This window comes from Adelges cooleyi, unplaced genomic scaffold (assembly GCF_023614345.1).
Source record: "Adelges cooleyi isolate 19-005CV unplaced genomic scaffold, UGA_ACOO_1.1 ACOO_flye_CR_arks_rails_tigmint_CR_PRNA_447, whole genome shotgun sequence".
Taxonomy (NCBI): Eukaryota; Metazoa; Arthropoda; class Insecta; order Hemiptera; family Adelgidae; genus Adelges; species Adelges cooleyi.
The window spans coordinates 444,845-467,352 of record NW_026096130.1 but is presented as its reverse complement, the minus strand read 5'-3'; the positions used below and the strand labels follow the sequence as shown (position 1 = coordinate 467,352).

Genomic DNA, 22,508 nt, shown 5'->3' with positions numbered 1-22,508 from the left:
CATTGTAAATGTTAAAGCCATTACAATCTGCTCTCTTTCTCATTATTTTTCTAGTTATTGTTACAATCAATCTACTCTGGTCTCATATAATTATGCTCTTTTTTTTTTTTTTTAATATTCTGTCTAATACTTTATCGTACTCGCATCTCAAAATTAAGATATCATCCCATCATTTTATCACTCCTATTTAGTAACTAAACCTCACATCATTATTGGTATCATTTTGTTTTACAAAACCATCTCATCACATAAGCTGTACTTTTTTTGTCACATACACAACATCTTTGTTTGTACTCCTACATTATCCAACTACACATTATTCTACTCAATATCTATTCTTTCTTTCTTACATTCTCATGTATACATGATCTTAAGTATTTATAACTTACCAATTTTTCTTTAAGCATAACATTATACCAGAACACCTAAATTACTAACTCAAACTCAAAAACTACTCGTCCGTTCGTCTGTCGTACATTTTATTATTAAATATAAAATAATATATATAATTATTTAAGTGTGTAATGTTTGTAACTAACTGTTCACTGCTCGTACTGTTGATATGCAATAGAAGATTTAAAAATTATTTTAGTAAAAAATAGAATATTATAATATCATAATAATATTCTAACCTGTACTATTTGCTCATAATTTATAACTGATATGTTTAGTCTAATGTGCTCTACTGTTACGCTACACAACATAACATTTGTCTTTTATACGTGAATAACAATTGTATGTTTAGTATTAGGTTTGAACATTTTATTACACTTTTTTGTTAATTTATTATTATTATACAAATATTTTTAGAACCGTAAAAGTAGATGAATAGAAAGTGGCGGGTGGATAGTAACAATCTTAAGAATAACTTTTCTTGATCGATAACTATAATGAATAATCTAAGTTTAATTGTTATTGTAATAAATTGGTAATACTATGGAGAATCGAATTCCATTGATAATGATTTTACCTCCATAAAGGTATCATATAATTGTGTTTTTCTTACATTTTTTGATTTGATCGAGAATAATTTCATAGTACAATTTAGAGCTGATTTAGTAAAAATGGTATAATAAATAAATAGTTATTAGAAATGAGAACCAGTTAAAATCGAGCACTTTATTTATTTGTCAACATTAATTATTTTGATAACATTATTATATTATGACTGTTAGGTTTTTGGGTAAATTATGATAATTTTTCATAACAACTAAGAATATTCTATTTAACATGTAAGGTCACAAAATAAAAATGATTACATCATTATGATATGAAAAAACTGTATTGAAAAAGGTAAATCAGAATTTACAAAGCATTAACTATAAACCGAATAAATCGCTTATCCTACTTGAAAACGATTTAAAATTTTGATATAATTAAGATAAATTAAAATTTAATAAAAACATTATTTTAAAATAAACATTGCCATTCAGAAAAACGATTAAATGAAGCTATTACTTGAAAATCAATAGCTTTTAATGACTGTTCTACAACTTTCCCAAATATAGCAAAACTAAATCGACTCTCAAAATCCCCACACCGATTTAATCTAAATTTATATTTATCCCAAAAGGAATTATAACATTCTAACATGGACCACCGGTTTGAAAAATACGTTTTGGTGAACTTACCAGTAGTAAAGTTACTTTGGTCGAAAAAAAAATTAATCGAATTTATTTCCATTAGATGTGCCATAACGGTATTTTCAAGCTCTTTGTTTTTTTCCACATCGGCTAACATGGATTCTGATGATGCATCAAAGAGTCTAGCAATAAATTCTAGATCGTTGTCTAGTTTCAAATTAAAAAACCTTATAATTTCATAAAAGTAGCTTAATATCTTCGAGCTGTACTCATTTATCCAAAGAATGGCAGTTTCTGGCTTTTCCCATTTTTCGCCTTCCTCATTAAATGGGTTTACTGATTCCGGTAAGTAATATCCAACTTCACGTACGTATTTCCACGTGATATAGAACATAACATATTTCACAAGGTTCGTGAAAATATCTTGACATTTAGCAACATTGTTGGCCAGTATTTCAAAAGATTCGACGTTGTTATTGCCGGAGCAGGTATCCTTTATTAGACGGGTTGTAGTCTGTCGTTCCGATTCGTCGGCGATTTCTGCAAAGTCTTTCAATAATTGACTCAAGGTAGGGTAATCGTCAATTGCCGGTTTCAGAAGCAAATGATCAAATGCAAAGTACAATTTACAATCGTCGATGGTCATAGTTTCAGTTATTTCAGAGATTCTGTCGTGGATTATGTCTTTGAGTTCGACCACGGAGTTTTGGACTGGTACGGCGGCCAACAAGTATTGGTTTTCCAGAGGTTTACAATAACGACAATCGACGTAACCATCGTCATACACGTTATCATTGTTTGGAATATTGCAATGTCGCTGAACGAATAGTCCAAGTCTCAGGTAAACGGCATCATGGTCGCGCAACAAACGGAATCGTTTTTCTTCATCGTCTAGTAGACGGTTTTTGTCCAGTGACTTCAAATTGCTCGTGTACATGTACATGAGCCATAAATGATCAACAGAATCGATTTTACCGAAATTATACATGACGTTCAACATGTCGACCACTTGGTCTTTAAATAACCACACGGTATCTTCATTGTAGTAAACTAGAATTTCTAATGCATCGTCACCGTCTTCGGCCCATAGAGGTCTGACCACATTCATGTAATGCCTACAAATGTGCACATAACTGCACAGGAGATGTTTATAAATCTCATCAATCGCCGCCTGTATTGAAGTTTTCTTCAGTTCTTCATATACTTGTACTGATCGTTCGTGATTATATCCCGTTTCTACTTCGAGTAATTTTTCATAGTATTCGTCCGTGTATGTCTCGGCGTATTTTTGACGTGTACAAGAATCGCCGTATTGCCAAAGAGCAGCTGTCACTACAATCAGCAACACTAATGGCCGAGAAAAAGACATGACCTCGTTTAAACTTGAAATATAATATAGTATTACCGGTACAATATGACAATACTTCTTATCGAGGAACACTCGGCAGTCGTGGTTTTCGGAGTACTGTATTTTATTTCTCTACGGAAAAACCAAAGCACGATAACATATTTTTCTCGATATTTTCGTTTGCCGTGGTAGAGTTTACTTACGGCGTTCTATTTTTTTTAAATATATTTTAGCGCTAGTTTAAATAATATTTCACGTGCCATGCAAAGAGACCTTATGTACAACAATATGTTTTTCAACGATGGTGACGCTTTTTATAATTAATGACTACTGCCTTTACGAATCCGTAAAACGCAAAGAAAGTTTTAATAAAAAAAACCCCTCGTGTGAACGATTACTGTCAACACCTACATTTATTAAGTATGGCGGTATTGCGGATATTCATATAGCTATACACCGTTACAATGGGGTTGGGACTTAGTTGGACCAAACTGACTGAATTTGATAAAATCATTTTCAAACAATTGTTTCGATAATAGTCTTGTAATGGCAATAATAATTAATGAGCTTAATATTGTATTTTTACTATAAGAGTGTCTACAGAGGGTAAACCACTCTTGGGAATCAGTGTACAAGTATCCAGACATCTTTGGAAATCTGAAATCTGTTGTCCAAATTATTTAATAATGGTTTACGGTTAGAGCTGTTCTTTTTTCTGCAATTATTTTTTTACCTTTGTTACCGATATCTTGTAACCAATGATATGTAATGCGAATATATTTCCGCCACCTGTCGACTGTTGATACAATCTCAGTCGTTTACGCCTACATGCGTACAACCAACATAGTGTAATTTGTGTGATTGGTTTTACCTTAAAAAAAAAATATATCCACTACAGATTTCTAAGAAATGTTTATACGACGATATAGCCTCATTCTAGAAAAATCTTTGGCATACTGAAGAATCCTCCAATAGCCAAAAGCAATCAGAAAATATTTAAAAATGCCCATCGCTTCCACAAAATTTTAAAATAGTTTAAATGGCGGCAACTTGAAGGAAAATTTTCAAAAAATTAGTGGTCTCGTTTTATAGATCAATTTGAACCAACAAGTCCACTGGTCATCAGAATCTCACGGCTTGTATAAAATATGATATACAGAGTGATTCATTAATGATTAGACCACGTATAAATTATTTTAATTTTTACAAAGTCAGGTTTTTGTAAAATTTCGCACATCGACGCATGTGTTTGAATAGTGACACCGAGTACAAAAAGTAAAAGAAAATTAAAAAATATGATTTTGTATTAAAGTATTGTTCATCGAATTTTGATCTTACCAAAACTGTTGTTTATTGAATCCAGATTAATTGTTGGGTTTTAACCAGTCTACCGTAAAACAACGTTTAAGTTTATAACCGAAATCTAACTTCTGTAACCCTTCCCTCTTCCGTTTCCGGCAAATTGCCTTTTCAGCAAACCGGCAATTTCAGCCTTTGTAGCTGATGCCGTATTAGTTAAATAAAAAATATCTTAATATTATTATAAAGTCATTAATAAATAATTTCTAATATTTTACTAAATAACTTGGTTTAATAAAAAATGTTTTTTCAGTAATTCATCGTTTTTTGATTCAATTTAACCATAAAAATGTATAATGGTCAATATGAAATTTCCTTTTTTTTTAGTTTTTATTTAAAAAAAAGCTACATAAAAGGATATAAAGGATTTGGAGAATGTTTGCAAGGCTCTATTAAAGGTTTTCACATAGGTATTACATATTATATTTTAACACCTTGCATATGTGTCTGCAACACCACGGGTACATTTTTATGTATTTAAGGTGGCTAGTAAACATATCAAGTTTCTGGCTAATATTTTAGTGTTTTCGTAATATCTGACTCATAACAATTCATAGAGAATTTGGCCCCTTAAATTGTTGAATTTATTGTTCATTTCTATTTTAAGCGTTGTGAATACAACATATATGAGGTCGCTAAAAGCGAGTTGATTCAATTGCTAGCTCATTCGTATCTTTTCCTGAATCACGTGGACTTCTCATCTCTAGCTAGAGCTTAGAACATTCTTCAGCTTTACCCCAAAAAAATTGTTGACAAGTGAGGCAAACGGTCCCCTCTTATTCCCAACCTATCCAATATGTCATCATCTCTTCAGCCTTAATATCAGCCCTGTACCCATTGCTTTGGTTTCACGGTTTTAATCTTACCCCACAATATTATATAACTTGTTTAGCCCGTCTATGATTCGGCCATTCCCTATTTCTTTTTTTCCATTTCTCTACTTAATTCCTCACCGTACTGCATCTTACACGAAGCACCTACAATGTGTGATTTCCCCCTTAATCTTTTTCATTGTCCTACGCTCTCTTCCGCCTTTCCGAACCCCTGTTCTCTTCCTATCATATTATCCTAATGGCTTTTCCATTCAAGTATAATTAGTATTATGTGTTTAGTTATATTGTAGTTGGTTTCAACCTAAAACATATGACGAATATAATATCGCGTTGTATTATTTGTGTATTGTGCAGATAATAATAATTGCGATTTAAATCATGAAAACAGTATAACGTGGGTAAAACTATATTATAATATTGTTTTTGTAAATCATGACTGTTCTGATAACGTCAAAACTTCTAAGGTCGCGTGTAACCAACCGGTGTTTATCATATTTTTTGTTTGCAATGCGACATTCGATCAGTCATTGTGCAAAATACTGCACAATAATATAACGTGTAAGAAAATAATACTTATATTATATGTTTTATATATTGCTGGCTATTCTGTACAATAAGGTGATTTTAACTAAAACTAAAAATGCTTGTAGGTAGTACCTATAGGACTTATAATTATGCTTTAAACGCTTATCGCGTGTAGTTGCATGTTCTCAGGGATAAAATATAAAAATAAAATAATTATAAACACTTCAACGATGGCAAAATACGAATGTACAAAATAGGTATTCGCAATAGCTTATGTAAACATGCAGTACTACCGTGCAAGCAAAATATAGTTTAAACATATAAAGGCACAAACAACCAAACGGAATAGGATATAGTAAACACGGTATTTCTTATGCTAGTACAAAAAAAAATATACAATATATCAATAATAAACAATATTTTTAAGAGAAAAAACATTAAGTTTTTCTAGTTATAAAACATTTAAAGTTAATTTTCTCTGAGCTATGGCGAAGTCTGATAAAAATTACTTTTGTATAAGATTTTTTGTTTTTATGTGAACTTTACTACTTTTTCTATGGGGGCTTAAAGGCCGATTTTTGATTTAGCTGTTAGAAAATTATTTAGATTTATTATAAAAGCATTTAGAAAAATATAAACCCTTATAATGCAATTTTGAAAACAAAAATGTTGTATGAGCTCAGTATTAACCAGCAAAGTCTAACCCCCGCAAAGTCCGAACCGACACAGTATGAAATTACCAAAGAAGGTCCAATTACTATAGATTAGCATCATGGCCGTATTCAGGGGGGGGGGTCCGGGTTCAAACACCCCCCTCCCCCCAAATTTTATCGAAAAATATTTTTATTACCTTTCCTTTATGTCTTTTTTCCATTTTTTTAAAAGTATTCCTGAAAATGATGTAAAAAAAAGAAAAATATTTTGATGTAAGTTTTCTTTAAACTTTAAAGCCTAAAATAGAATTAAATAATAATAAATACGTGATATTATCGTTATCGCCTGCTTAGGCTTATGGACACGCCAATGAATTTTAGTTTTTTTCGAATTTCGTTGGTGTACCTTATTGGAAGACATCAATAATGACTGGATAATAATGTTTACATTCATATATAGAATCGATTCAACCCTGTATATGAATAAAAGCACAAGTCGTGTCGATAATAAAAAAAAAAATATATATATATATATATATATATATACATAAAAATAGAATTTATAGTGTACTCAAACTGTATTACATTTTTGGATTTGTACTCAGAATAACGAAATATTATAAACAGGGTGTTCCAGCATGAAAGGTAAGTAATAGGTGATTGGACATCTGGGGAACCCCCAAATAAGCCCCCCGTTTTCATTTTTTCGATAAGTAAAAAATTGAAGATTTCGACAGTTAAGTAAAAAAATAATGACTTAAAAATAAAAAAAATTACTCTTTGTTATTCAGTGCAAAAAGCTCACCTTAAACGAGGGGTCACATCATTTTCAGTCTTTTTCAGCCCCTAATTCTTCTCTTATCACTCATCTTATCATTTTTTTCTTACCTCTAGTCTCTAATCATTTATCTCTTATCACTAACATCTTATTATTTATTTCTTATCTCTTGTTTCTAATTATTTATCTCTAATCTCTTATCATGTCTCATCACTGAAAATGGTGTGACCCCTCTTTTAAGGTGAGCTTTTTGCACTGAATAACAGGGAATAATTTTTTTAATTTTTAAGTCACCGAGATAAAAATTGGCCCGTAAAGATACATTCATACACCTGACATTTATCGACTACGCGGTATAAATATTTATATATATATACCTTAAAAACTGATATGGTTCTATTTAATTAAAACTCTAAGTATTATATACTGGTTTTATCTTAAAATAACCCCCCCCCCCCAAAAAAAAAAATGAGTGCTGGATACGACCATGATTTGCATCGTATGTTCTGAACAAAATGTAAGTGTAAAGAGGGAAATTTTAATACATCAACTTTGTGTATATTTTTCAAGCATTTGGTTAGTTGGACACTTTTTGTTTATTCATACTGTTTGTACGTCTTAATTCACTAAATGTAGGTGTTATATTATAAGATAAGGTATACAAGATCATAATATTGCAATAGTTTAAGCTATAATTTCATCACTAACAAATTATTATTATTATTTTTTTTTTTAGTTACCGTAGGATAGTATTGCAGTTAACGGTTGTCCATAAAATTTGTAAGCAGATGAATATAGATTTGCAAATTCAATTTTTTTCAAATCAAATATTGGTCAATTGTAACTAATGTGGATCTGCTGCAAATCAGTTTTTAAACTTTAAGAGTCTTAAATATTTTTTAAGTTATTACTAATAATGAATTCTTTAACCGATAATTACTTAATTCAAGATACTGCTGAGAGTGGGCATAGTTTTGGTATTAGCTGTTACAGTATTCAATAGCATCTTTTTAGTGGTTTAAGATTAAGTTTTTCAAAATAATAACGAATATATCTTTGAACTATTTACATATTTTGTCGTTACTTCCTCTTAAACAGATTAACTTGTCTGCAATGCTTCTGAATACTTGCACTGTGCACATTCCATCTTCAAGGGTATCCCACAAAAATAAGACAGATAAAATAATTTTTGTTCCAGTGAATATATTTAAGATTTTTCCTTTAAAATTAATTTACATTCATCTGCGCTATAAGCACCACGTTTCTATTGCATTTAAATATTTTACTTTTTTTTTTTTTTACATGTATTTTTAAAAATTCAAGATAGCCATTTTATGGTTGTGTTCCAAAGTAAAAACATATCTCTTATCTCTTATCTCTCTTATCTAAACAGATAAATCAGCCTTTTTTTTCTTATCGTGATAACCGGTGTCGTTTTTCCGTGTGTGTGCCATAGCAAAGACACACAAATGTCAAAAATTAAAATGTTATCAAAGAAGCTGAAACACTAACGGTCATTATTCCAAAGATTACATCTTCTGAACTGTTTAAAACGATACAGGCTTGTTTAGAAGTAAATGGCAATCAATATGTTTTTTGCTTTCAATTAAAAATTAAAAATACTGAAAACTTTACAAATTATTGGTATCTTTTCTTGAACGTTATATTGTACTAATATTTTGTCGACTAGATTGTAGAGTTTAGAGTGTCAAGGACAAAAATTGAATATTATCATCTTTTCACCTGGTAGTATGATCAATCATGCTGTTAAAGTAAAAATGATATTGATATTATAACTACTAACACGATTTGAAGCCTCCAACATTTTTAATATTTCGTAGTACTCCGTCGATTCAATTGGTAATATTTTAGTAAGCCATTTGTAGATAACTAAAAAACGAAATTCAATAAATAGTTAAGTTTTTTACTACCAACTCTTCCCATTTTATCACTTTCTAAAAATAATTAATGCTTTTGTAAAATGATATTTTTATAGGACATTATTTTATTATTATTACTATTATTACAATTAGTTTAAAGTGTGTACAACTGTAGTTGAAAAATAGTAGTTTTTTCAGGTAAATTATAAAGTCATAATAGATACCTTATTGCTTTAATATTAGTTTTGATTATAAACTTTTTAAGTTATTAACATAATATAAGGCGAGATAAAAGGTAAATGATAGGACTGATTTGTATCCATCAAAGTATAATGGAAAAATTAGAAAAAGGAAAAACAAGTATTTCATCACGCGAATTATATTTATTAAATCTATAGCAATTTTACAAATTAATTAAACAATCTATTGATTATTAACAACCGTTTATTTCTATTGACATGTATGTATATTTTTATTTAAAAATGTAGTATTCTAGTGCATCAGTATTCATTAATATTAATTTTTAAGAAATATATTGTTATGTCTGAAAAAAATTAAAATTTGTTATATTTTTCAAAGGCAAATTGCACTCTTAAGTCGATCGTGGACTTCAAATGCGCAAGAACCAGGTATCTCTCTGTACAGCCTACTGCGACGTATCCATGTGGGAAAACTAACCAAAACGGTGTCTGGAAAAATGTAAATGATAATCAATAAAAATGATGACTACATTGGTGTTCCGAAGACTTACATTTATTTACACCGCTATGTATTGAATAATCATTGTATATACGTACCATCTAGAAGTTTTAACAAACACGTTATTCTATTATATGTTATAACACAAAATGCGTATTCATTATTCGATATTAATAAATTCATACGTGAATCTACGTGCTTTTGTAAAACACACTAAAATGTTAAAATATTTTCGTACTGAATAAATAAATAAAATATAAAAAATACAATTCGATACGAGATTGAAAAACTTCATGGCAGATATAGGTAAATCATTTTCAGTTATGTATTCATCGATAATTACAGTGAATAGAATTGGAAAAATTACATTTTTTTTCCTTCAAAGAAGACATGTTTAACGCTTTTAGTCAACTGTGCCAATTTGAATGGCATAACAAAATTTATGTTCTAAGAGTGCATTCCAATTATTTCTTTGTGTAGTACATATCTATATATTATTTACATGTGTAAAAACATCTATAAAATACCTACTTTAAAACTTATAAGTTTGTTCTAGAGACATAATACAAAACAATAATTTCGAATGATTTGCGATGGCAAAAATGTTATTCAAAATTCAAATATTCAAGTACGAAAATAAAATTTTAATTATATTTTTAATGAATATTATTGCTAATTTTTTGAGGACAAAATTTTAATATCATCTCTCCACCTAGTATTATGATCAATCGCACTTTTAAAGTAAAAATAGTATTAGAATTATAACTACTAACCCGTAGCGTAGCCGGCAACATTTTTAGTATTTCGTGGTACTCCGTCAATTCAATCGGCAATTTTTCTATAAACAGGTTGTAGATAATTAAAAAACAAAATTCAATAAATAGTTAAGTTTTTTACTACCGTCGTGGCCGACAACGTTGAGTAGTTCTAAAACTTCTTCTTTCTTAAAGAACACCATCGGAAACTTTTCCTTTATTATGGTCACGAAATCTTCAGTCAACATTTTGTTATTTTTAATAAAGCTTTCATTCTTCTCTTTACTTTTCCTCTAAAAAAATTTGAGAAGCGCGTGTTGTTTAATGCTGTCTTTTTTTGGTAGGCATTTTTTTTTCATTATGAGACCTATTACTTATTGTTTTTTTACAATTTTAGACCACACTCAAATCTGTACTCTTCCTTGTAATCTATCAATTGTTGAAACTTAAATGGTGACTTACATACCTAGTTAACATTTTAATTGGGAATAATTTGCTTAGATTTTTTTCTGATCTATAATTAGTTTTGCAAAGACATTTTAAAAAAAGTGTTAAAAAAATTGTGATTTGTTTAACTTATAATTTGGTTAAACTTTCAGTAGGGTTTATTTGGAATATTTGTATGGTATAAAATGTTACAAACATATTTTCATTTTCATTAAAATTTCTAAAGTTGGTAAATTTTCTGGAAAATTAAAAAACTTAGGTATTTTATAATATTACGCAGTAATAAAATAACCGCAAAAACTGCAAAATTTAATAAATAGATCAGCCTAAACAGTAACAAGAAAAAACTGAACAAACCTGTGACAAAATACATATTATTGGTTCCAATTTTTTCACATGTTCCAATCCTATTTCATGGTTTATTATCGGTTTCATTTTTTCTCCATGTTCCAATGCTATTTCATGGTTTTCTGAGAATAATTAAGGCATTTGTTGAATGTATTTTTTTAAGAATATGGTTTTTTTTTATTACCCTGTAAATGAATTAAATATATATATTCCTCTGCTTGGCGAATAGTGATAAATACATTGAACTGTTCGTATAATAATTTCTGTAATTTCGTTGCGGAGATTGAACCAACATTGTCGCTGTCGTATTTGTTTAAAATCATCTTCCATTCCTTCGTTGATAAGTTATTCAGATTTGGATTTATATTCTAGAATAATATGTATAGTTGAATTTCAATCATTGGTATCGAACCAAAAAGGTTTTATTATTTATTGGCCAATTACACTCATGAGTGGATTGTCGAGATTAGTTATAAGAGACGCAGATTCATCTCTGAACAGCCAATGTTTACGTATATATTGAAGAAAATCAACATTAGGATCGCCTGGAAAAATGTAAATGTTAATTAATAAAAATGACGACTACAATGTTGTTTTTAACTATTTACCGTTATTTAAACAAAAATCCTTGTGTATACGTGCCATCTAGAAGTTTTAACAAATACGTTATTTTATTATATGTTATAACACAAAATTCGTATTCATTATTTGATATGATTAAACTCATACGCGAAACTACTATTGTAAAACATATTTAAGTATTAAAATATTTAAGTACCAAACAAATAAATGAAATGTTATAAGTACAATTCGATACCAAAATGGAAAACTTGACGTCAGATATAGGAAAAACATTTTCTGAAAGTTTTTATTCATCGATACAGAGAATAAAATTTGATAAACTACGTTTTTTTTATCTTAGAAGAACGTGTTGAACGTTTTCAGTCCCCGTGCATCAATTTAATACTTTCTAACATTAATGGCTTACACTGTGCTTGGTTTGGTCTGTACTGTTTTGAAAATACTAACCACCATTTGCATCAAAGGGTTTTTTCGAAAGTGATTTTATCACTTTAGTGGACCAAACAACACATAATCCATGTCTTGTTAAATTTAGTTGGAATGGTCGATGATTCAAGTTTCAATCGTTTGTATTCCATAGTTTAAATTATAATCGCTTATTCTCAATAAAATTAGTATTTATGTATTATATACTTCCATAAGAGCAATCTCACACTAACTATTTATACTTCATAGATTATATTCTTTCAAAGCTCTATTATACTTCTATTTTACTAGATTGTCAATGTACAAAAAAAATGCAATTCAAAAAACTTTTCATAGATTTTTAAATTTTATCAAAGAAAACGTGTTGTGTTATGGAGATTTTAAAAATTATGTTTTCTTAATAATAGTATAGGAGCAGTATCACAAAGTTAAATGCTTACGAGATTTGATCTAGTCATAATGTAGAGTATTATCATTTATGGTTTTTAATTATTATTAAAATATATCTTAATTTGAACATAGTAATAAAATAATGAAATATTTTATACAAAATTAGAGCTACAAGTTCATAAACTAAAAAATTAAAATTAGCACGAAGCAGATTATCTAATATAAGATAAATTAAACAATCAAGCGTGAATCTCTTTAAATGAATAACAGTATAGCAATACGCAAAACATTAGTGTTCATTTAAAAAAATTGTTTAATATAAAATATATTTTGGGGCGATATACTGCATAAAAACCAACACTTAATCTGAATCCAAAAAACAACAGGCCTCTTCATAGTTTGCAGGTAGTTGGACCTCATATACTCATAGTTGACCTTCGGTACTGTAATATAACGGGGGCGATAAAATAACGAGATAACGACAGTGGTTTTGTCAAGTCAGAATCATTAAGTGTCTTAATAAGTAGACGGGTCGGTTTTTTCCTCAATAAATCGTGTATGTACTGTAATCAGTTACACCATTTAGTCGTCTGTGATATCATGTAATAAACACAATATTATGATACTGACCATTGGGTCTTAACCTAACACGGGTCGACGTTACCAACCGACAGTTATTCGCGTCTGTTCGTTTCTCACTTCTGGTACACCGTGTTTGTAGTTATCATAGTAGAACCGATACCTTGCTTTTATAATTTTTTTTAAGATTTTAAGTGTTTTTTTGTTAAAATATACGCAATCTGCGAAAACAGAATTTTCCGGCAATTAAAATAAACCTGTAGTGCCGAATTTGTTTTCCGTTTAATATGTTATGAATACATATGAGTTCTAACTACTGACAAATTTTCAACTTAAGTGTCTTAAAATTACGACTAATAAACTACAAAAACAATAAAACTTGAACTCCATCTAGGGGGTGGGAAATGGGTTTAATTTAAATTTAATACAACTGACGTGCGCGGGCATACCAAATAAATATTTCTTATAAATTTCAACTCGATCCGACTCACTTTCTCGAAACTATAGCCAGCAAAATTTCTAACTTAAAAACTCGTACGGTTTTGTTTTATTTTGTTTTTTCAAATTTCGTCTGTGAAGAAGTAAACTTTTTCAACTTTTAACCCCCCAAAGTACAAACTAGATGAACTTTTCGATTTATAGAAATGCTACCCTAAGGAATTGGTTTAGTATTAAAAAAGTTACAGTGTATACAGATAAAAAAAAAACACACATCAGAGTAAAATCAATACCTTCTCGCTTTGCATCGAAGCTAAAATGTTATTCAAAATTCAAATATTCAAGTACAAAAATAAAATTTTAACTAATGAATATTGTTGCTAATTTTTCGAGGACAAACTTTGAATATCATTTTGTTGTTATAATCAATCGTACTAATAAAGTAAAAATAATATTAGAATTATAACTACGAACCAGTAGCGAAGGCGTCAACATTTTTATTATTTCGTGATACTCCGTCCATTCAATTGATGATTTTTCTATAAACAGTTTGTAGGCAATTAAAAAACAAAATTCAATAAATAGTTAAGTTTTTTACTACCGTCGTGGCCGACAATTTTGAGTACTTCTAAAACTTCTTTCTTGTCTAAGAACAGTTCCGTAAAATAACTCGCTATTATGTCCACGAAAACATTTGTCGACATTTTATTATTTTTATTCTTCTCTTCTCTCTAAAAAAATTAGAAAAATTGTTTCATAACAAATTACTTTTTTTGGTAAGGCTTAGATGAAAATATTTTTTTAAGGATAATAAACATCAATTTTGTAGTTTTTTCTTTGCGCGACATATTAGTTATTGATTTTTACATTTGTAAATTATACTTCAAATTGTTGAAATTTAAATGATACCTAGTTAATACTTTTTCTAATCAATAATTAGTTTTGGACAGACATTTTAGAAAAAGTGTTAAAAAAAATTACAATTTGTTTAACTTATAATTTGGTTGAAGTTTCTTTATGGTTTATTTGAAATGTTTGTATGATTTATGGTGTACAGTATCTAACTTATAGAGTTAGATATTAAACTTTCAGTTATAACCAAAACAAATACCAAGGTCTATGGGGTTGAGATAAATTCGACCGAAACTATATAAAAACTGAGAAAATGTTAGTGTGCTAGGTATGAGACAAGCTTTCTACATTTTAAGCTAATTACTCCCAATCATAAAATGTTATTACATATTTCCACTATCATTAAAATTCCTAAAGGTGGTAGATCTGGAAAAAACCGCAAAAACTGCCAAATTTAATAAATAGATCATCCTTCACAGTTTCAAAAAAAACTGAACAAACCTGTGACAAAACAAATATCATCGGTCTCATTTTTTTCACTATGTTCAGTCCTATAGCATGGATTTCTGAAAAAAATTAAGACACTTGTTGAATGAATATTTCGTAGAATAAGGTTTTTTTTGGTATTACCCCTATAATAAAATTCCCGTATATATGCCTTTATATGGCGAATGGTGATAAATACATTGAACTGTTCGTATAATAGTTTCTGTAATTGCGTTGCGGATATAAAACCATCATTGTCGCTGTCGTATTGGTTAAAAATCTTCCTCCATTTATTCGGTGACAAGTTATTCAGATTTGGATTTATATTCTAGAATAATATGTACAGTTAAATTTCAATCATTGGTATCGATCCAAAAAGGTTATATTATTTAATAGCCAATTACACTAATGAGTGGATTGTCGGGATTAGTTATAAGAGACGCAGATTCATCACTGAACAGCCAATGTTTACGTATATATTGAAGAAAATCAACATCAGGATCGCCTGGAAAAATGTAAATGTTAATTAATAAAAATGACGACTACAATGTTGTTTTTAACTATTTACCGTTATTTAAATAAAAATCCTTGTGTATACGTGCCATCTAGAAGTTTTAACAAATACGTTATTCTATTATATGTTATAACACAAAATGCGTATTCATTTTTGATATGATTAAACTCATACGCGAAACTACTATTGTAAAACATATTTAAATATTAAAATATTTAAGTACCAAACAAATAAATGAAATGTTATAAGTACAATTCGATACCAAAATGGAAAACTTGACGGCAGATATAGGAAAACATTTTCTGGAAGTTATTTATTCATCGATAAATACAGTGAATAAAATTAGAAAAATTATGTTTTTTTTTATCTTAGAAGAACATGTTTAACATTTTCAGTCCCTCGTGCCATTTGAACGAAATAATTAAATAAAAATAAATGTCGTTTCATGTAAAAACATCTAGAGAATATTAAAACTTATAAGTTTGCTCTGAAAACAAAATACAAAACAATAATTTCGAAAGATTTCTGATAAAAAAATGTTATTACGTGCTTACTTTTCTCGGGAAATTCATGGGTTGGTGTACGTATTAAAGATACTAAAGGTTTTAAAAGAGTAGTCGATTTTCTAAACCATAGATAACTGTCGATAAATTATAATAAAACTATGTTTATGAATCTCATGATTAATAATAGAGAAGATAATTTTGATGCATTAAAAATGCATGTCTGCGATAATAATAACTCATGCAATGATATAAAATGCATAACATTAAGAGTCTTTAGTATTCGTAATCTGGGTCTAATTTTTAATTTTCTAAGCATTAATGCAATATGGTCTACTTTTTTAGGAAGGCCAGTCTGCTAATGCCCTAAAACCTTTATTAATCCAACAAAGACAAATTGTTCGAATATGTTTACAGAAAACTACTCTTGAAGGATCAACAAGTCAAAACATTAAATTATTTAATGTATTAGCTGCATTTACTATTTAAAAAAACTTCCATTATATTAGTAGGTAAAAATATAGATAATTGGATTTAGCATACGATGTTAAAGTGATGTATTTTAAAAAAGCATTTGGTCGAAAATTCGTGGACTACCCGGGTCATACTTATTTTAATTCTATGCCTGTTATAATTATAATGAATATAATCGATAATTATAAAAATGTTAAAATAACTCGTTATTATTGTACTTAGAATAAGTTATATATACGTTTACAAGCAGTTATCATAAACACCTTATTTATTTATTATTTACTTATTATTATAAATTATCGCTCTCTACCTTCAACACAAGCTTGCTTTTAGATGGTAGATAATCTCTATCTAATACTTATTTTTTTATGCAATAGCAATGAATTTACAATAAAAAAAAATATATTTATTTAACGATTAAAAAAAAAAATTTTTTTTTTAAATTTATAACTTTTTATCTAAGATGAACATGTTTAAATAATATTTTTAATGAGTATTGCTGCTAATTTTCCAAGAACAAAATTTTAATATCATCTTTCCCCCTGGTTTTATGATCAATCATACTAATAAAGTAAAAATATTATTAGAATTAAAACTACCAACCCGTTGCGAAGCCGTCAACATTTTTATTATTTTCTGATACTTCTTCGATTCAATTGGTAATTTTGCTATAAACAGTTTGTAGATAATTAAAAATCAAAATTCAATAAATAGTTAAGTTTTTTACTACCGTCGTGGCCGACAACTTTGAGTACTTCTAAAACTTCTTTCTTGTCTAAGAACAGTTCAGTAAAATAACTCGCTATTTTGTCCACGAAAACTTCTTTCGACAGATTATAATTTTCAATAAAGTTTTCTTTCTCCTCTTCAGTATTTCTCTAAAAAAAAAAAAAAAAATTAATAAGCATATATTGTTTCAATTTAATAATGACTTTTTTGGTAAGGCTTAGATACAACAATTTTATGTGCAGGTTAGTTTGAATTCAGTCAATCCGCAAACGTAGAGTTCTGTTCAAATCAACTTACTATCAACCGTAACTTATTAATTAAGTTATGTTGACAAATTGGTTTTTTATTAAATAATAAAAATTGATAATGTAATCCTCAAACAACGTCATAAACGTTTGACTCCACAATACATGTTACAACCAGAATAAAAACAAGCGTTTTAGTAGATGAGATTTAAAAAATATATATATAAAAAAATATACAATGTTCTGTATCAACTGATATCATTTCAGAGCAGATAAGAGCGTGCAACAACATGGCGTTCGGGTACACGATGATGCCAATATAACAAAAATAACACTATTTTTTTCGTTTCTCACACCAGATACACCGTGTAGTGCCGAATTTGTTTTCCGTTTAATATGTTTTGAATACATATGTGTTCTAACTACTGACAAATTTTCAACTTAAAGGTCGTAAAAATACGGCTAAAAACTAAAAAAACAAAACACTTGTACCGCCCCCCTAGGGAGGTGGGAAATGAGTATAATTTCAATTTGATACAACTGACGTGTGCGGGCTTACCAAATAAATATTCTATATACATTTCAACTAGATCTGACTCTTTTTCTCGAAATTATAGCCAGTATAAGTTCTATTTTACTCGTATAGTTTCGACTGTAAAGAAGTAAACTTTTTCAACTTTTAACCCCCCAAAGTACCAACTTGATGAAATATGAGATTTAGAGAGTTTCATACAGAGTGTAACTAAATAATTAAAAATAGTCATTAATATTCAATACAATTAATGTAAAAATCGAATATTTTCACATTATTATAACGCAAGCTTAGATAGCCTAGTAGCTATCTAAATAATAGTTACAGTGTTTTGAACTTGTAAAAAAATTGTATGTAAACGGTTACTATATTATTATTATTTTTATTTATATAAATAGTGGAAATGGAAACGTACATCGAAATATCACCAAAGTGTTTTTCTAAAGTAAAGAAATTGTGTTTTCGAGTGAACGCGAGAAAAAAAAATGTTTTTTTTCGATAAGACCCAAATTTGATGAACAATACTTGAATACCAAATCATATTTAAAAATTTTTTTTTACTTTTTGTACTCGGTGTCACTATTCAAACACATGCGTCGATGTGCGAAATTTTACAAAACCTGACTTTGTAAAAATTAAAATTATTTATACGTGGTCTAATTATTAATGAATCACTCTGTATATCATATTATATACAAGCCGTGAGATTCTGATGACCAGTGGACTTGTTGGTTCAAATTGGTCTATAAAACGAGACCACTAATTTTTTGAAAATTTTCCTTCAAGTTGCCGCCATTTAAACTATTTTAAAATTTTGCGGAAGCGATGGGCATTTTTAAATATTTTCTGATTGCTTTTGGCTACTGGAGGATTCTTCAGTATGCCAAAGATTTTTCTAGAATGAGGCTATATCGTCGTAAAAACATTTCTTAGAAATCTGTAGTGGATATATTTTTTTTTTAAGGTAAAACCAATCACACAAATTACACTATGTTGGTTGTACGCATGTAGGCGTAAACGACTGAGATTGTATCAACAGTCAACAGGTGGCGGAAACATATTTGCATTATATATTATTGGTTACAAGATATCGGTAAGAAAGGTTAAAAAAAATTGCATAAAAAAGAACAGCTCTAATCGTAGACCACTATTAAATAATTTGTACAACAGATTAAGATTTCCAAAGATGTCTGGAGATTTGTACACTGATTCCCAAGAGTGGTTTACCCTCTGGGCTCTGTAGACACTTCTATAGTAAAAATACAATATTAAGCTCATTAATCATTATTGCCATTACAAGAGTATTATCGAAACAATTGTTTGAAAATGATTTTATCACATTCAGTCAGTTTGGTCCAACTAAGTCCCAACCCCATTGTAATGGTATATAGCCATATGAATATTCCGTCAGTAGCCATACTTAATATGTGTAGGTATTGATAGTAATTGTTCACACAAGGGCTTTTTTTTATTAAAACTTTCTTTGCGTTTTACGGATTCGTAAAGGCAGTAGTCATTAATTATAAAAAGCGTCACCATCGTTGAAAAACATATTGTTGTACATAAGGTCTCTTTGCATGGCACGTGAAATATAATTTAAACTAGCGCTAAAATACATAAAAAAAAGAGAACGCCGTAAGTAAACTCTACCACGGCAAACGAAAATATCGAGAAAAATATGTTATTGTGCTTTGGTTTTTCCGTAAATTAAAATAATTTTTAAGTGGTCTTATCATTAATGAATCACTCTGTATATAATATAATATACATGCCGTGAGATTCTGATTCTATATACTTTTCAACTCGATCCAACTCTTTTTCTCGAAATTATGGCCAGTAAAATTTCTAACTTAAAAACTCGTACCGGTTTTTTTTTCTTCTCAAATTTCGACTATGAAGAAGTAAACTTTTTCACTTTTTACCCCCCAAAGTACCAGCTAGATGAAATTAGTATTTTATAGAGTGGCTACTTGAAGGAGTTGGTCCAGTATTAAAAAAGTTATAGTGTATACAGATGAAAAAAAAGCCCACATCAGAGTAAAACCAACACCTTCGCTGCTCTGCATCGAAGCTAAAAAGTGTTAAAAAAAGTTACGATTCGCTTAACTTATAATTTGGCTTGACTTTCTATAATGTTTATTTGAAATATTTGTTTAGTTAGATATTAAAACTTTCATTTACAACCAAAACAAGTATCAAGTTCTATGGGGTTGAGATACATCGACCGAAAGCATCAAAACTTACAAAATTCTAAAAGGCTAAGTATGAATAGGTTGATTAAACATGTTAAGCTAATTACTCTTATCATAAAATGTTATAAGCATATTTTCATTATCATTATAATTTTTAAAGTTTGTAGATCTTCTAAAATTTTTAAAACTTAGTTATTTTATAATATTACACAATGGTATAATAACCGCAAAATCTGCAACATTTAAATAAATAGATCAGCCTACACATTAACAAAAAAACTGAACAAACCTGAGACAAAATATGTATTATCGGTTCCATTTTTTTCACCTGTTTCAATCCTATTTCATGGTTTTCTGAAAATAATTAAGGCACTCGTTGAATGAATATTTCTTAGATTATGTTTTTTTTTTATTACTTAGTAAATTAATTAAATATGTATATTCATTTGCTTGGCGAATGGTGAGAAATACTTGGAACTCTCCGTATAATAGTTTCTGTAATTCCGTTGCAGAGATTAAACCTACATTCAGGCTGTCGTATTGGTTAAATATTTTCTTCCATTTCTTCGTTGACAAGTTATTCAAATTTGGATTTATATTCTAGAATAATATGTACAGTTAATTTTCTGGGAATAATTTTATTAAGAAAGGAAAATAAATTAAGTTGATAAGTTAAAAGCATAAAGTATTTATTTTTTACATTTATAACAAAACAAATGATTTAATTTTTTCAGATTTTGATGTGTTTATTTGGTGCTGTTATTCATTTAAAAACCATTCTAATGGTTTCAAAAATAATAATAAAAATTTTAATTCCAATTAATCGATTAACAATTTGCATCACTCTGCTTACAATGTCATTTATACAATAATCATTACAATTTATATCGGAAATATGTTACCGTCCATAATATATTTTTACGGCAATAAGATTTTATGTTATTTAAGACATGTTTACTGTAAGCGTTTAATTAATATTTCTGAACTTTTGATACATACCGTCCAAGAAGGACCATCATCCGCTTTAAAACCCACGACACACAATAGTAGTATAATATTTGTTGATAACATAATTCAAAATATATACGTGGCTTGTGTTACGAGACCAGCTAGTAAATGAAAATGGTTTTTTGCTATTTTGCTATTGCAACTTTATCGTTAGCTTATGTGTTTTCGCACCAAGTATGTATGCTTATGACCTAGTTTTAAGTGTATACAACTGTATATTTTATAAAATATTGCATGTGCGATAGAATACAAAATATATATAAAAATAAATACCGAACCGTATCGCATATATTATTGAAGATAAAAAAAAAATGAAACGAGTGAAAAAGAAATAAAATTATCAACGATTAAAAACCACTACTTTCTAAGTTGTTTAATATGATTGTCTTAAAGTCAAGAAATTCTAAAAACTTAACATCAATTTCGAACAATATAAGGTGATGTTTAGGAAAACCTAGTTTTACACCTAGAAAAATGGACAGGTGAAACGTTAAATTAGAGAAGTGCACAACAATAGGTATCTAGTAGCATCTTCGCCTTGTGCACAAATATTGGAAGCCAAAGATTGGTATTTAGTATATTAGGACTTGTGAAACCATAAGGCGTTATAAATTTATTAATCGCGACTAATGTAAAATTTTCAAAAATGTAACTGTGCTGTTTTTTAAGTAGCTATTCATAAACGTTATTATTATTATTATATTGGCTTATAATAAAACTATCAATTTTCATTGAAATCAGATTGCTATTTTAAAACAACCAATACATAATATATGAATAAATGTTTTATTCAAGCATACATTTTTTCTTTATTAATTATTGATCACTGTACATATTTTGTTGTCTTATTTACTTTCATTGTGAATTTATTTTTCCATTATTGTTTCTATACGGTACTTGTAAAATATTAATTTAATAACATTTGTTTTGTCAGTGGACATCCGACGTACGCCTTTATACATTCAAACGAACCGTCGTCTTCAGGTAACTTCTTATAGGCTGTTATTAGAAACGATAGTACCTTTGTTGAGCTAATGCCAAATTTGTATAATTGATTTTTATTATATTTACCCTGTCAAGTACAAAGTCACATACGCTGAAAATGATAGATTTTCAATGGTTTGCCGATTTTGGAGAGTGGCTACCGGCCACAGCCGTGTCATACTTACATATTATTATATTGTATACATACAAGGTGATAGTTTGAAAGCGCAGCCGATTTTCAGAGCGGTGCTGTAGATTGTCTTAATTATGTGTGTAATAGAAACAAAATATGGTCACAGATATTGATGTGACAGATGGGATTAATTCGTGACAGGTTGTGAAGAAATGACAATGTAAAATATACTA

At 28.9% G+C, this 22,508-nt stretch overlaps 1 protein-coding gene across 1 annotated transcript; it reads right to left on the bottom strand.

Annotated features, from left to right (window-relative positions):
• Nucleotides 1-9,406: 9,406 nt before the first annotated feature.
• Nucleotides 9,407-21,273, bottom strand: LOC126842160 (uncharacterized). Its single transcript, XM_050579046.1, has 19 exons — nucleotides 21,150-21,273; nucleotides 20,567-20,750; nucleotides 20,440-20,504; nucleotides 17,183-17,330; nucleotides 17,056-17,120; nucleotides 15,530-15,566; nucleotides 15,366-15,466; nucleotides 15,106-15,289; nucleotides 14,977-15,041; nucleotides 14,225-14,354; nucleotides 14,098-14,162; nucleotides 11,817-11,853; nucleotides 11,653-11,753; nucleotides 11,393-11,576; nucleotides 11,218-11,330; nucleotides 10,559-10,706; nucleotides 10,432-10,496; nucleotides 9,711-9,759; nucleotides 9,407-9,648 (listed from the first exon to the last, which is right to left on the bottom strand). The coding sequence occupies exons 1-19, from the start codon at nucleotides 21,219-21,221 to the stop codon at nucleotides 9,533-9,535; spliced, it is 1,929 nt and encodes a 642-aa protein (XP_050435003.1). The 5' UTR covers nucleotides 21,222-21,273; the 3' UTR covers nucleotides 9,407-9,532.
• Between the last annotated feature and the right edge of the window lie 1,235 nt (nucleotides 21,274-22,508).

Coding starts and splice junctions, on each gene's coding strand:
- LOC126842160 (XM_050579046.1), bottom strand. CDS start 21,221: ATGTTATCAACAAATATTATACTACTATTGTGTGTCGTGGGTTTTAAA. Junction 14,163..14,224: donor CAAAATTGTCGGCCACGACG/GTAGTAAAAAAC, acceptor AACTGTTTATAG/AAAAATCATCAATTGAATGG. Junction 10,707..11,217: donor TAATATGTATTTTGTCACAG/GTTTGTTCAGTT, acceptor AAATTTTTTTAG/AGGAAAAGTAAAGAGAAGAA.